This window comes from Diabrotica virgifera, chromosome 1 (assembly GCF_917563875.1).
Source record: "Diabrotica virgifera virgifera chromosome 1, PGI_DIABVI_V3a".
NCBI classification, from domain to species: domain Eukaryota; kingdom Metazoa; phylum Arthropoda; class Insecta; order Coleoptera; family Chrysomelidae; genus Diabrotica; species Diabrotica virgifera.
Genome location: NC_065443.1, coordinates 3,916,936 through 3,934,132, shown reverse-complemented (window position 1 = coordinate 3,934,132; position 17,197 = coordinate 3,916,936). Strand labels below are relative to the sequence as shown.

At 31.9% G+C, this 17,197-nt stretch overlaps 1 protein-coding gene across 2 annotated transcripts in view; it reads left to right on the top strand.

Annotated features, from left to right (window-relative positions):
• The window catches only part of LOC114335444 (synaptic vesicle glycoprotein 2B), a 39,487-nt gene extending 22,457 nt beyond the window's left edge, over positions 1-17,030 (top strand). For both annotated transcript variants that reach the window (XM_050654150.1, XM_050654156.1), the window contains exons 7-10: positions 5,160-5,274; positions 12,449-12,608; positions 16,174-16,301; positions 16,909-17,030. In XM_050654150.1, the coding sequence (XP_050510107.1) occupies positions 5,160-5,274; positions 12,449-12,608; positions 16,174-16,301; positions 16,909-16,964 (459 nt within the window). In that variant the 3' untranslated portion in view covers positions 16,965-17,030. The remainder of the gene's footprint in view (positions 1-5,159; positions 5,275-12,448; positions 12,609-16,173; positions 16,302-16,908) is intronic.
• Positions 17,031-17,197: the final 167 nt, after the last annotated feature.

Sequence of the window (17,197 nt, the reverse complement as noted above, 5' to 3'; positions counted from 1 at the left end):
GATCTCTTCTTGATTTGCCTGCTGCTCTTCTCCAGAAGTCCATTTCTGTTACTAGTGTATGTAGTGATAATGGGGTCAAAAGGCAATCACAAAGTAGATGTGTGTGTTAAGGTTGCCAAGCCGCTTATCTAAAAAGGGCCCAGCTTATCTTCAAGGGTCCTATCACATTATTTGTTCCCTTTACTATCCTTTTTTTATATATTTTCTTCGTTTCGTCCTGTCCTAGTTAGTTTTATTCCCAGATATACATATTCATTTCAGCTTGCAATTGTCTCCTGTTCCAGGTTCATGTTCTCCGTTCCTTCAGTATCTATGTTGCACTCTTCATCTCTTAAATTTCTTATTGACATCGCCTTGGTGCTGTTTTTCATACATGCTGCGGTCCTAATACCCCAGGCTGTGGGTGAAAAAACGTGATATAATTCAGGAATTTTTGAAACCTATCAGGTGTTGTAAAGGACGATGCCAGGAATAACTTCTACTAAAATGTAACCAAAAATATTGTGCGCTTTTTTTTTTAATTGCGATTTTCATTTGTTAAATTTGCAATTTTTATTTATTTTTAATTTTGTAGCTTAGGATATTGATTTTAGAGAAAAACTATTTTATAGAAAGTTGTAGTAAATTAAAAAACCTACAATTTGAGCTATGGTAAGTTTAATTTCGTTAATTGGTTATCGCAAAACAGCCTGCGAAAAGTCCAAAATGGCCGTTTTTTACAATTGCATTATTTATTGTACAAATAATTTTTTTTATTTTTTAAAGTTTTAAAATGAAGATCTTTCAATTCCAAACATAAAAAAAATTGTAAAGCCAGATTACCGAATTTTTTGCTTAGATATTATAAATTATTTATCCCAAGAGGTCAAATGTCGAAGGCTATAACTTTTTGAAAAAAAATCGTAGAAAGTTGGTGAAACATCCAATCTCCTTCTAAAGAGTTATATTTTTATATTCTGATGTAAATAAATGCGTAAAACATTTTTAAACCTCTAATTTTTGGATTTGAAAATAAGGGGGCAAATTTCGTTATAATCATTTAGAGCTTAAGCGGCCCTGTACATCCTATGAGTTTTTAACTTACATATTATTGTTGCTGAAGATAAATCGAAGATTTATAAGAAAATAAAAAATTTCTACGACCAACTGAAGCCGAGATAATTTTTGGGTTTGAAAATAAGGTGGCAAATTTCGTTAAAAACATTTAGAGCTGAAGCGGCCCTGTATATCGTATGAGTTTCTAACTTACAGATTATTGTTGCTAAAGACGAAACGAAGATTTATAAAAAAAATAAAAATTTTTACAACCAACTGAAGCCAAGATAATTGTTTTTTTTTTCTTAAATCATAGTGCCTTTATTTATAACAATTAAGAAATTATTTTACAGTCATTGACTAAAGAAAGACTTATATTATCTTAAAATAAAAATGATTATAAAATATAATTACATTTAATTATTAAAAATTATTTTTTAAATCGGTGCTTTTGCAAGGGGCCGAATTTTGCAAATCGCCCGGCTCGCTTCAAATCCGCGCGCTCGGAAAATTTTTACGTAACTTGTATTAAATTTTGACAGAAAACAATTTAATATTACCATTATAATATACAGTCTATTTACCACTGTATTTGTTTTTCTTGATAAACTTTTATATGTGAAATCCAAAAAGAATAGTCACTACAAGAAGAAAAAGTTTTATATTGTATATTATAGTAACAAGTAACATTATTATTATTATATTTATATAACAATGAAAAAATTAAAAACATAGTTATACACGGTGTCCCGAAAAGATTGGTCATAAATTATACCAGACATTCTGGAGTCAAAAATAGTTCGATTGAACCTAAATTACCTTAGTACAAATGTGCTCATAAAAAAAGTTACAGCCCTTTCAGAGGTTTTTTATTGAAAATGGACATGTATCATTCTCATGGGAGGAGCATCTTAAAACAAAATTATAGTGAGATTTGTCCACCCCATAAAAATTTTATGGGGGTCTTGTTCCCTTAAACCACCCCAAACTTTTGTGTACGTTCCAATTAATTCATTATTGTGGTACCATTAGTTAAACACAACGTTTTTAAAACTTTTTTGCCTCTTAGTATTTTTTCTATAAGCGAGTTTTTATCGAGATGCGGCTTCTTTTTTAATATATTTATATACAAATTTTATGTGGGTTTTGTTCCTTTAAACCCCCCAAATGTTTGTGTACGTTCCAATTAAACTATTATTGTGGTACCATTAGTTAAACACAGTGTTGTTAAAACTTTTTTGCCTCTTAGTCTTTTTTTGATAAGTCACCTTTTATCGAGATGTGGCTTCTTTTTCAAAATATACCCAAAAATGTACATTATAAATAAATTTTCAGATTATAAAAGGTCTTTATAATCGTACTTAACCATATACAAATATGTGGTGGATTCGACAAATATTCAAAATATCTCGATAAACACTGGCTTATCGAAAAAGTACTAAGAGGCAAAAAAGTTTTAAAAACACTGTGTTTAACTAATGGTGCCACCATAATAATTTAATTGGAACGTACACAAAAGTTTGGGGCGGTTTAAGGGAACAAAACCCTCATAAAATTTTTATGGGGTGCACAAATTTCACTTTAATTTTTTTTTAAGATGTTGCTGCCATAAGAATGAAACATGTTCATTTTCAATAAAAAATCTCTAAGAACTTTCGATATATGAAAAAAAATCGATTTTCATTTTGTAACTTCAAAGGGCTGTAACTTTTTTTGTGTGCACTATTGTATATAGGTAAGTGAGGTTCAATCAACCTATTTTTGACCCCAGAATCGGTGGTATAATTTATGACGAATCTTTTCGGGACACCCTGTATATTTCATATATATGTATCATTTTTGTAATATTATTTCTTCAGAAATGAAATTTCACATATAAAAGTTTATCAAGAAAAATAAATAAAGTGGTAAATAGACTGTATATTATAATGGTAATATTATTAAATTGATTTCTGTCAAAATTTAATACAAGTTACGTAAAAATTTTCCGACCGCGCGGATTTCAAGCGAGCCGGGCGATTTGCAAAATTCGGCCGCTCGCAAAAGCACCGATTTAAAAATAATTTTTAATAATTAAATGTAATTATATTTTATAATAATTTTTATTTTAAGATAATATAAGTCTTTCTTTAGTCAATGACTGTAAAATAATTTCTTAATTGTTATAAATAAAGGCACTACGGCCTAAGAAAAAAAAAACAATTATCTCGGCTTCAGTTGGTTGTAGAAAATTTTTATTTTTTTATAAATCTTCGTTTTGTCTTCAGCAACAATAATCTGTAAGTTAGAAACTTATAGGTTGTACAGGGCCGCTTCAGCTCTAAATGTTTATAACGAAATTTGCCCCCTTATTTTCAAACCCAAAAATTATCTCGGCTTCAGTTGGTCGTAGAAATTTTTCATTTTTTTATAAATCTATGTTTCATCTTCAACAACAATAATCTGTAAGTTAAAAACTCATAGGATGTACAGAGCCGCTTCAGCTCTAAATGTTTATAACGAAATTTGCCCCCTTATTTTCAAACCCAAAAATTAGAGGTTTAAAAATGTTTTACGCATTTATTTACATCAGAATATGAAAGTATAACTCTTTAGAAGGAGAATAGATGTTTCACCAACTCTCTACAATTTTTTTTTAAAAGTTATAGCCTTCGACATTTGACCTCTTGGGATAAACAATTTATAATATCTAAGCAACAAATTCGTTAATCTGGCTTTACAATTTTTTTTACGTTTGGAATTGAAAGATCTTAATTTTAAAGCTTTAAAAAATAAAAAAAAATTATTTGTACAATAAATAATGCAATTGTAAAAAACGGCCATTTTGGACATTTCGCAGGCTCTTTTGCAATAACCAATTAACGAAATTAAACTTACCATAGCTCAAATTGTAGGTTTTTTAATTTACTACAACTTTCTATTAAAAAGCTTTTCTCTAAAATTAATATCCTAAGCTACAAAATCAAAAAATCAATAAAAATTGCAAATTTAACAAATGAAAATCGCAATTAAAAAAAAAGCGCACAATATTTTTGATTACATTTTAGTAGAAGTTATTCCTGTCATCGTCCTTTACAACACGTGATAGGTTTCAAAAATTCCTGAATTATATCCTGAAATCGACCTATTTTTCACCCACAGCATGGGGTATAAGCAAAAAGGCAATATCTCCACAAATGTAAGTTTACTAGTATAAGGTACTTACTGTCTTTTAACTAAGGAATGCCTAACAACAAGTTGAGTTACTGCAATTTTAATAGTATATCAGACCAAGGAATGAACGCTTACTGCTTTGTAACTTTGTTAGGTAGGTATATTAATAATTGTATAAGAACCCATATAAAAGGGCAAACTCAAAAATTTTAAAATTGGAGATACTGACTTACTTGGGACGGCAGCATGTGGTTGTTGTTGCATGGTCTTCTTCGTTTTCGATATGGCGTTTCATTCTAGCACTTTTTTGGGGATTCTTATTTCCTCCATTTGTCTTACGTGACCATACCATACTAACTATTGTCTTAACGATGTCATCTATGATTGTGTTCTTTCTATTCCAATTTGTTGTCTAATGGCGTCGTTTCTGATGTGTTTAGATTTCAGATCTTGCTGACCTCCTCAAAAAATTCATCTCGGTGACTAGTAATTTAGCGCTGTACTTCTTGGTAAATTGTTAGACTTCAGCTACATAAGTTAATACGTTAATTCTGGTTTTACTATTGTGTTGTAAATTCGATATTTTTATTTTCTGTTATTATAATTTTTTTGCCACAGTGCCGAATTCAGGGTTCCTATCACTTGTCTTTCCTTTACTATAATTTCTTTACTATTTTCTTAGTTTCGTCTTGTACTCGTTAGTTTCTTCCCAGATAAGTATACATATTTATTGCAGCTTGCAATTTTCTCCTGTTTCAAGTTCAGGTTCTCCCTTCCTTCCCTTCCTACGCATAGATATTGTGTTTTTTTGGTAACTACCTCCAGATCCCATTTTCTATAACCCTCTATTAGTTTCCTTGCATTATATTTTTAAAATCTTCCTTGTCCTGCGCAAGTACGATTAAAAATGTTAAAGATTTGATTAATTGCACCATTCGACATGTCGTATATAAAAAGCAATCTTTTTCCAGGATCTGGATAATTTTTCCGTATACCTTAGGACCTTTATTGTAGCATCTGCAAGAGTTGGAGTTTTTGTGGTAGCCGGAACTTTAGTCCGACTTGTAGGAGTAAAAAGACTGTGTAGTAAGTATTTGTTCAATGTGAAGTACCGCAAGATCTATTACAAGATTTATTCTAGATACTCTTCTAGACTTATAGGTTTATCAAAAATTAACAAATGGAAATAGTTTCTATGTCTCTTTGTAAAGACAATGAAGTCGACTTTTCAAAGTAACAGGACATTTACTCAACACACATTATACTATAATCTGATTGCTAAATCAACTGTTCCATGCCAATGGCCAATTAGTGTAGGAAACAGAGGTTGAACCTTGCAAAATGGACACAAGTCCGGTTTTATTTTTTTTCTGGCATATCAAGGGGTGCTTATTATAAGACTAACTTTTTCTGAAAAAATTTCGCCCCGGAACCCCCCTTTTCACCCCTTTAAAGGGGGTAATTTATGGTTTTTGCAGAACGTAGCCCTTCCTGTACCTTTTACAAAAAATTTCTTTTATAGAAATATGAAGAGGACTATATTTTCTACGATTTATTTTCGTCAGCATCTCTCTATCATCCACCGTTTAGCAAGGGTGGCGCCCCAAAGTTGACAAGTTTTTAAAAAAGATGTTTTTAAAAAAAATATATTTTTCCCTAACTGTAAAGGAGATTAAAAAGAAATGCTGCGGAAATTATTCACAAATAGATGATTGATTTTTTGGTATAGGTTTCACTTAAGGGTAATTGCCCTTTTTTTAATTACAGGGTGTTACATTTTAAAAAACCCCTTTTTATACCATCTGAACCGTTTATGCTAGAGTAAAAAGACTTTCAGCGATTACCCATGTACTGGTGTTATTTACAAATTTGTATAATGCACCCCCATTTTTTCCCCGGAACCACCCAAAAAAAGAAGAATTAATAAATAAAGTGATTTTCTTGGAATCCTTCACACACAATGCCCTTCATTAATATGCTTCATATATCATTTTGTGCAAGTTATTATTACCCATGCATGGACACTAAAAGCGATTTCCTAGTGCAACCCCTGTAGCCAAAAACATTAAATAAAATGGGGGGTTGAAAATTTTTTTTTGTTTTTTGCTTTTTGATCCATATGGGCATATGCTTCATCAATAGTGCTTTTCAAAAATATATATGGTTAATGCAACATCCCTGCGCAAACCACCCCTATCCTTGAAAATATACTGCAAAACTACTCCTATACCTTATCCAGCATGTTTTTACGATTTTCTCATTACCTATTCATTTTTTTTAAACAAAATTTATACAAGGTTAAAGACCACTATTTACTCTAAAAATTAGGTCGTATTCATTTTTTTCGTTTAAGCAACCGTTACGGCACAGTGGCGCCGTAAACCTCATATATGCTTTGACGGGCTCCAGTTTTTGTTTATTTTTTCGTCATCTGTTTGTTTTATTGATAAAGTACTTATGTAAAATAAAACAACACAGTGTAACCTACAAATCATGACCTATGCACATTTTACATTCTTTGCTCCCCAAAGCTACAGTGGTGGCCCAAAATAAATTTTTTCATATTTTCGCCACCTACACGCATTTTATTGCGTTAATGCTACCTTAATAGCAGAATATTCACCCCTAAGTGGTCGCTAAGCAGTGGCGGATCCAGGGAGGGGTGATGGGGGCGATCACCCCCACCCCTCTCAAACCAAGTGATATTATATTTGAAGATTATAAAAATATTCATTTATTTTTATAGAAATACCTATATTATATTAATATTATTTTTATAAGAATGACTTTTTATGCTTTAGCGACAGTGGCGGATCCAGCATCGTTAAGAGGGGGTGCCAATTGGTTAAATTTCTATAAAAATAAATGAATATTTTTATAATCTTTGACTATAATATCACTTGGTTTGAGAGGGAGGGAGGTGATCACCCCCATCACCCCTCCCTGGATCCGCCACTGCGTAGCGACCACCTAAGGGTAAATATTGTGCTGTTAAGGTAGCATTAATGCAATAAAATGCATGTAGGTGGAGAAAATATGCAAAAATTTATTTTGGGCCACCACTGTGGCTTTGGGGAGCAAAGAATGTAAAATGTACATAAGTCATAATGTGTAGGTTACACTGTGTTGTTTTATTTTGCATAAGTACTTTATCAATAAAACGAACAGATGACGAAAAAAAAAACAAAAACTGGAGCCCGCCAAAGCATATATGAGGTTTACGGCGCCACTGTGCCGTAACGGTTGCTTATACGAAAAAATGAATAGGACATAATTTTTAGAGTAAATAGTGGTCTTTAACCTTGTATAAGTTTTGTTTAAAAAGAATATATAGGTAATGAGAAAATCGTAAAAACATGCTCGCCAAGGGATAGGGGTAGTTTCTGCAGTATATTTTCAAGGATAGGGGTGGTTTTCGCAGAGATGTTGCAATAACCATATATATTTTTGAAAAGCACTATTGATGAAGCATATGCCCATATGGATCAAAAAGCAAAAAAACAAAAAAAAATTTTCAACCACCCATTTTATTTATTTTTTTTTGCTACAGGGGTTGCACTAGGAAATTGCTTTTGGTGTCCATGCATGGGTAATAATAACGTGCACAAAATGATATATGAAGCATATTAATAAAGGGCATTGTGTGTGAAGGATTCCAAGAAAATCAATTTATTTATTAATTCTTCTTTTTTTTTGGTGGTTCCGGGGAAAAAATGGGGGTGCATTATACAAATTTGTAAATAGCACCAGTACCTGGGTAATTGCTAAAAGTCTTTTTACTGTAGCGTAAACGGTTCAGATGGTATAAAAAGAGGTTTTTTAAAATGTAACACCCTGTAATTAAAAAAAGGGCAATTACCCTTAAGTGAAACCTATACCAAAAAATCAGTTAATTATTTGTGAATAATTGCCGCAGGATTTCTTCTTCATTTCCGTTACAGTTAGGGAAAAATATATTTTTTTTAAAAACATCTTTTTTAAAAACTTGTCAACTTTAGGGCGCCACCCCTACTAAACGGTGGATGATAGAGATATGGTGTCGGAAATAAATCGTAGAAAATATAGTCCTCTTCATATTTCTATAAAAGAAATTTTTCGTAAAAGTTACAGGAAGGGCTACGTTCCGCAAAAACCACAAATTACCCCCTTTAAAGGGGTGAAAAGGGAGGTTCCGGGGCGAAATTTTTTCAGAAAAAGTTAGTCTTATAATAAGCACCCCTTGATATAGCAGAAAAAAAATAAAACCGGACTTGTGTCCACTTTGCAAGGTTCAACCTTTGTTTCCTACACTAAATAGTTGTCGAGGCATTAAGCTAAATAAAAAAAATCTTAAAACATTTAAATTTTAAATGAAGTAAAGAAACACAGACTTACTCACAATCATTTAATAATACTTCGACGACCGGTTTCGATCTCTTCAATATTCAGATCATCTTCAGGTCGGCGTTACAAGTAGTTAAATGCTACAATTAAAGAAAGCCAAAGTTAGAACATTGGCTGGTTGTATCAAAATGCAAATAGAAAGCCCAAAAATTTTGAAAGGTATGTAACTGTTGACATTTCAGAACAGCAAACTGGTACATACGTATGCACACATATGAGAAACAGGTACTCATAAGCACGCATACGCACATAGATTCATGCTTTTTAGGACTATTTGTTAAATTAAGTTAAATTTTAAAATTATTAAAAATTTCCAAAAAACTAAAAAACTATATAATTAATTTTGATCCACTTACATGCCGTTACAATGGTTGCTTTGTAAGTTCATCGATAACATGTTTAAACGTCCAGATTATGCTAATAGGATAGCTAGGTGAGGGACTGGGTAAGCGGACATGCTTCGTAGGTCAAAACACAATGAATTTCTGCTTATCCAGTTCCTCACCTAGCTATCCTATTAGCATAATCTGGACGTTTAAACATGTTATCGATGAACTTACAAAGCAACCCTTGTAACGGCATGTAAGTGGATCAAAATTATATAGTTTTTTAGTTTTTTGGAAATTTTTAATAATTTTAAAATTTAACTTAATTTAACAAATAGTCATAAACCGCATGCATCTATGTGCGTATGCGTGCTTATGAGTACCTGTTTCTCATATGTGTGCATACGTATGTACCAGTTTTCTGTTCTGAAATGGCAACAGTTACATACCTTTCAAAATTTTTGGGCTTTCTATTTGCATTTTGATACAACCAGACAATGTACTAACTCTGGCTTTCTTTAATTGTAGCATTTAACTACTTGTAACGCCGACCTGAAGATGATCTGAATATTGAAGAGATAGAAACCGGTCGTCGAAGTATTATTAAATTATTTTGAGTAAGTCTGTGTTTCTTTACTTCATTTGAAAAGAACTTACATATGCAACCCATTCAATATTTAAATTTTAATTTTTAAATGGCCGTCAATTACTATATAATGTATTGAACATTACGTCATTAGTGTTGACGTAATGACTTAATCGACGATTTTTTAAATACAAACCGAGTTTAAGGAACACCTAATTTTGAAAGGTCTGCTAATCGGCTTTGCAACGATGTATTATTCGAATTTTTATTTCTACAGGGTGTTTCATTGGGAAAGTAACATACGTTAACTGTAGAAAGAGGACACTTAGGCGGTCTCAAAAATACCATAGTTAATGGGTCTTACTCCATTAATAACAGAGATACTGGGTGTTTTATCTATTTTGCCATTTCCTTATTTGGTTCATAACTTTTTAACCACACCGTATATTTATTTTATATTTGGCACGCAAATATCCTTTAAAGTGTACAATAAATTAATTTATTTGCAAATGTAAAAAATCCAGGCCCGGATTAAAAAATATTAGAAAAATATTCCGACCCAAAAACAACACCCTGTACATTAAATTTTTTTAAAATGGATTTTTAGTTGAAAAGATGATGAAAAACTAAATTTAGTCGTATACTTTGAATTTTCGGCAAAATGATTTTTCTGGTCAAATTTTGAATTTGAATTCTAAAATTATGTGAATTGCGCGAGCTCTAAGTAGAAAAAAAATTAAATACAACTTACAACTGGTTAACCGCACTGTATATTTATTTTATATTTAACACGCGAATATTCTTTTAGGTGTCCAATAAATTATTTTATTTACAATTATAAAAAATCCAGGTCTGGATTAAAAAATATTGTAAAAATGTTCCGACCCCAAAAAACACCCTGTATATTAAATTTTTTAAAATGGATTTTTTAGTTGAAAAGAGGATGAAAAACTAAATTTAGTGATATACTTTGAATTTTCGGCAAAATGATTTTTCTGGTCAAATTTTGAATTTGAATTCTGAAATATGTATGTAAATTGCGAGAACTCTAAGTAGAAAAAAAATTAAATACAACTTACAATTTGTTAACCGCACTGTATATTTATTTTATATTTAACACGCGAATATTCTTTTAGGTGTCCAATCAATTATTTTATTTACAATTATAAAAAATCCAGGTCTGGAGTAAAAAAATATTGTAAAAATGCTCCGACCCAAAAAACACCCTCTATATTAAATTTTTTTAAAATGGATTTTGCATTTGAAAAGAGGACGAAAAACTAAATTTAGTGGTATACTTTGAATTTTCGGCAAAACGATTTTTCTGATAATATTTTGAATTTGAATTCTGAAATTATGTCAATTGCGAGAGCTCTAAGTAGAAAAAAATAAATGCGACTTAATTTTAATTATTACCATTATTTAATCTAAATTGGTAAAATGTTATTTTTTATTATCTGTGACAAATAGTTTGTGGCGAATATTCATCTTTAAATAAAGAATAAATAATAAAGAGTCAATAAAGAATACAGTAGAACGTCAATAATCCGGATTAGTTGGGACCGGACCCCATCCGGATTATCAAATTATCCGGAATATCGAAATTACCTAAAAAAAGCCAGTATACACATTAAAGTACACAAACGTTTTAAAATTGTATGTTTTCTCTTGTACAGTAAAGTGTCTAAAAATAGAGGTGAAATTAATCAAAACACTTTTTTTATGTTTAAACACTATATTGTAATTAATTTATAATAGCAGCATGTGTACAGTAAAAAACATCAGACATTATTTGGACTTTTAAAAAATGTGTAAAATATTTTTGAACTGCGGTAGAGGTTCGTTTTTCGCACCTAAGTTCTTAATTTATTTTAAAGGAATCAGATATTTTTGCTAGATACAAATCCGGATTATTGACGGTCCGGATTTTTGACGTCCGGATTATCGACGTTCTACTGTAACAACAAAGTATCTAAAAATTATAACAAAACATAGAAAATGTAATGTGCAGAATAACTATCCAAAACTAAAGTACTTATTCAAAATTACCACCATCAAAAATTATTGTTTTGTGTCAAAATGTTAATATTTTACCAATTTAGATTAAATAATGGTATTAATTAAAGATAAATCATATTTTATTTTTTTTTACTTTGAGCTTCGCAATTCACATAATTTCAGAATTCAAATTCAAAATTTGACCAGAAAAATTATTTTGCCGAAAATTCAACGTATACCATTAAATTTAGTTTTCCATCCTCTTTTCAAATGCAAAATCCATTTTAAAAAAAATTAATATACAGGGTGTTTTTTTGTGGTCGGAACATTTATACAATATTTTTTAATCCGTACTTGGATTTTTTTTATTTGTAAATAAATTAATTGATTGGACACCTAAAAGAATATTCGCGTGTTAAATATAAAATGAATATACAGTGCGGTTGACAAGTTGTAAGCTGTATTTCAATTTTTTATACTTAGAGCTGTCGAAATTCACATAATTTCACAATTTAAATTCAAAATTTGACCAGAAAAATCATTTTGCCAAAAATTCAAAGTATACCACTAAATTTAGTTTTTCATCCTCTTTTCAACTGAAAAATCCATTTTAAAAAAATTTAATGTACAGGGTGTTGTTTTTGGGTTGGAATATTTTTCCAATTTTTTTTAATCCGGACCTGGATTTTTTACAATTGTAAATAAATTAATTTATTGTACACCTTAAACGATATTTGCGTGCCAAATATAAAATAAATATACAGTGTGGTTAAAAAGTTATGAACCAATTAAGAAAATGGCAAAATAGATAAAACACTCAGTATCTTTGTTATTAATGGAGTAGGAACCACTAAGTATGGTATTTTTGAGACCGCCTAAGTGTCCTCTTTCTGTAGTTAACGTATGTTACTTTCCCAATGAAACACCCTGTATATATAAATTAAACAAGTTTTTTCTTCTCTTTTAGTTATTTTAACATTCATTAGTGCCACATGTATGTTTTGTATTTACTTTGCTAGGAGTTCACTAGCTGTAACCATTTTATCGGCAGCTGGAACAGCTGTTGGAAGTGTACCTGAGAACCTATTACTGACTATTACTTTAGAATTGTTCCCAACAACTTTAAGGTAAGTTGGTGTTTTTTCGCTGTTTGATTAGTATAATCAATCTATTTATATGATAGAAAAGAAATACTTACACTGAACACACCCAAAACAAGATACATACCTATGTATGTAATGTAGCAGGTACAGAATATGATACTCTTCGACACAACATCTCAACAAGCGATGTAAATGAGTATTAAACAAATAACATGCTAGATTTTGAGCTGCTACGTCTTGAACCAAAATCAGAAAGCTACGAAAAATTTGTATAATTAATTAAAAATGTGCCTAGGAAAGTTATCCCCAGGAGCTGTATACAACAATATGTCCCTGGGATGTCTAGCGTGCCAAAAGAACTAATGAGAACATACGAAACCCTTTATGCAACTGACCCTTTTAGCCAAGAAACAGTTGACTGTGGAATAATCACTCTCAAAGTGCTGAGTCAAGCCAGAAAGGAAAAGTGGATCAAAACCCTGGAAAAAATGGCCATGACACATAGTAGGAAAATAGCATAGAACCTCCTTAAAAAACATAGTGGTGATCTTAAGGAACATAAACCACTTTGCAAGCAAACCAAGTCGCTACCTAACCCTTTATAAATGGGAGAGAGAGAGAGAATATATATGTTTATTGTCAAAGAAAAAATCTTGTTGACAAACACTGTTTAAGAGTTTTAAATAAATAAATTAAATTAAAATATGACTAAATATAAAATATAACACATAACACATTTACATTATATAACAACTACAAAATATGTAGTATTGTCAAAAATAAAAAACAAACAAACTACAAGCTGTAAATATACACAAGATCACAAATACATCAGCTCCAATGGTCCTCAAAAAATTCTGTCAGATCATAATAGGCCCTCTTAGCGAGCAGTCTATCTAATGAATTTCTATACTTTCTAATAGTTTCCAAATTTTTTAATTCACTAGGTAGTTTATTAAAAATTTTGATGCCGTTAAAAATAAATGAGTCTTTGACTAGTGTGCTTATTCTAGGTGTAATCAAAGCTAAATTGCTAGCAAATCGTCCAGATCGATTATTATTTTCATATAGATGTTTATTCTTAAATATAATGCTTGCCGTTTCCAAAATGAAAAGAGATACAAGTGTAAGGATACTGTGTTTAATAAATAAAGGTTTACATGTTTCTCTAGAATTTACCTGGCACAACAGGCGTACTGCCTTTTTTTGAAGCAAAAACACACTACTGAAAAGCTCCTGACTACACGCTCCCCAAAACTGAATTGCGAATCTAAGATGTGACTCTACTAGTGCAAAGTACACAGTTCTTGCTTGGGCAAAACCAAGCTCCCTTCTAGTCGACCGTATTGCATAGCATCCAGATGCAAGTTTTGAATTCAAGGCTTCGATATGCGATTTAAATTTAAGGTCAGGATCAATATTCAGGCCAAGAAACCTGACGGACAGCTGAGGTTCAAGTTCCAGATGTAATTCAGGCATAACATGTTTAAAACACAGAAGCTTGGTTTTAGAAGTGTTTAATGTCAAAAAGTTCGCCGTGCACCAATTTCCAATCATTAAGAGTTCCCTACCTACAGATTGGCGTAAGACATTCAAATCTTTAGCATGCCATATAAGAGTGGTATCATCTGCATAAAGGGTGAAATGAGCAGATACATCAAGGTAGGCTAAATCGTTTATATATACCAAAAACAGAACTGGTCCCAATACCGAGCCTTGGGGCACTCCCCAAGTTACATTCATCAAGTCAGAGTCACAGTCTGTTCTAACAAACTGACTCCTACCCGACAAATATGACTCCATCCAACTCAGTGACTTATCTTTAATTCCGTAGTGTTTAAGCTTCTGCAGCAGCAAACCATGATTGACACAGTCAAAAGCCTTCGTTAAATCACAGAACACTGCCGCAACCATCTCGCCTAAATTAATATTATTGTAAGCTATCTCTAAAAAACTGAAAATCGCGTCGGTCGTGCCAGTGTTACCACGGAAACCAAACAGTTTCGGACTTAGTAGTTGGTTAACCTCTAAAAATTGTATTAATGGATTAATGGAAGAAGTAAGAACCGGCATAAAGACTCAAACACTAGAAGAAGACTAAATCACGAAACAAACCACCTAGGAACTCCATTTACAATAAAAATAACTCCATGACGGTATGAACAGGTTAAAAAACGAGAAAGCTGCAGGTGTGGATGATATATGCAGTGAACAAATAAAGCATCTAGGCCAAGGAGAGGAAATATTTAGTGAAACCTTGAAAAATTGTAAACATGGTGTAGGTACTCCTAAATGGAGAACGCCTAAACAACATCCGCTATGCAGACGACACCGTTATTTTGCAGACAGTTTGGTTTACAGCAACTAATAAACAAAGTAAATGAACTAGGTAAGTGAAAGAAAGTGGACTACAAGTAAACATATTAAAAACTAAATTTATGGTCATCAACGAAAATAAAATTAGAGACGTCCAACTGCTTATCAAGAATACACCATGGGACCGAGTAAAACAGTATACCCTATCTTGGAACAATAGTAAAGGAACAATAGGATCACTCACAAGAAGTAAAATGTAGAATAGAGAAGGCTAGGAGTGCATTCAACAATATGGCCGAACTCTTTAAAAGCCACAATCTCAAACTGGAGATAAAGGTAAGGCTCCTACGATGTTATATCTTCTCAATATTGTACTACGGAGTTGAACACTGGACACTCACTGAGGTGATGGACAAAAAACTTAAAACATTCAAGATGTGGCTGTACAGGCGAATCCTAAGAATATCATGGACGGACAAGATAACCAACGAGACCATACTACAAAGAATGGGAAAGAAAGAGAAGTGATGTATACGATTATACGATTAAAAGGAGAAATATATCGGACACATAATCAGAAACGGCACTAAATACAGATTACTGAAAATAATCCTTCAAGGCAAAGTATTCGGAAAGCTAGGAATTGTGAGAAGAAGAATATCGTTGTTAAAGAACCCGAGGAAATGGTTGTCCACAACAATAACTAATCTATTTAAAGTATTAGCATCAGTTAATAAAATGATTATAGCCAGAATGATCGCCAATATTCGAAACGAATAGGCACCAAAAGAAGTTAAAGAAGAAGGCCAAGGAGCAAAAAATGGATGTTGAATGTCTATAGCACGTCCTGTAAAGCCTGAGAAATTCCAATATCATGGAGAATATCTATAATAATAGCCTTGTTAAAACCAGGAAAAACCCCAGAAAATCCCAGTAGCTACAGACGTTTTTTGGTGTTGTGTCGCTATAGAAAAAAGGATAGAATAGATTAGAAAAAAATGTCGATAAGCACGTCATCCCACAATAAGGAGGATTCAGACTAGGCAAATATTGCACCGGTTAAGTTCTCTCACTAATAGAACACATTGAAGAAGGTTGTGAGGCCTAACATAACAGGTGCTGCTTTTGTAGATCTGACAGCAGCCTATGACACAGTAATACATCCACAAATTGCGTAATATTCTCAATGATAGGGGGTACCCTTTGGATTCATAGGTATGAAGGGTACTCTTTCGATCCATGTAGTAACTAATTTGTACCTATTTATTTTCAGAACAATAGCTTTATCTATTCATCTGACAGCACAACGTTTCGGTACTACTCTAGGAAATGTTATTTTTCCCTATTTGGTCCAGATGGGATGTTTACCCCCATTCTTGTTTATAGGAATATTTGCATCTGGTAAGTAAACTTATATAAATATCAACAAGGAAAAGCTGTCTTTTCCTGTATCTGGCTGTATACCATTAATTACAAAAATTGAAGAAAAATCTTCTGTGTAAAAGGTATATTTATTTTAAAAACCCCAATAAAGGGCTACATTTACAAATCAGAACGTTTTCGCTCTAAAGAGAGCATCATCAGTGTTCTTTGCAAGCTCTACATGCTATGCCACCAAAAATACATGGTATCATGGTTAAAGAAGGCCAGGGAATATCTATAAATTGCATCTCACTTCCTGCCTGTTCAGCGTGCCAAAATTCCAACGAAAATTTGGTTTCGTTTTACAACGAAATTATTATTTTCTATTAGTTTTACTCCTAACTAAGTACGCGGGACCATTTTTCGTTGGAATTTTGCCACGCTGGATAGGCAGGAACTGAGATGCAATTTATAGATCTTTCCTGGCCTTCTTTGTTTCCAGCATTCGTTTGGTTTGTAAATTGTAGAAACCACGAAGGCGTTACCAGAAAATTGGTCTCAATAAAAGTTTTATTTTTAATTTTATTAAAGTAAAACTTGTAAAATTGTTAAAATAAATATATTTAAAACTTTTATTTTGTTTCAGCTACTGGACTATTATCAATGCTGTACGCAAATACAGAAAACAAACCGTTAATTTAAGATTTAACTTAATTTTACAACTATAAGTAGAAATATATTTTTTACAATAAAAAAACTTGTTTATAATTTAACGTATTCCTTAAATACCCTTATGCAGCAATGGGCTTGTGTGTCGCTGTTTGGAATTAGGGAAAATTTTCATCTTATTCTTATACCAATGTTACAAAGAACCCTCTGTAGCAAATTATGCAAAAATACAAAAATTGCTTTGGGCAGGTCATTTTATAAGAATG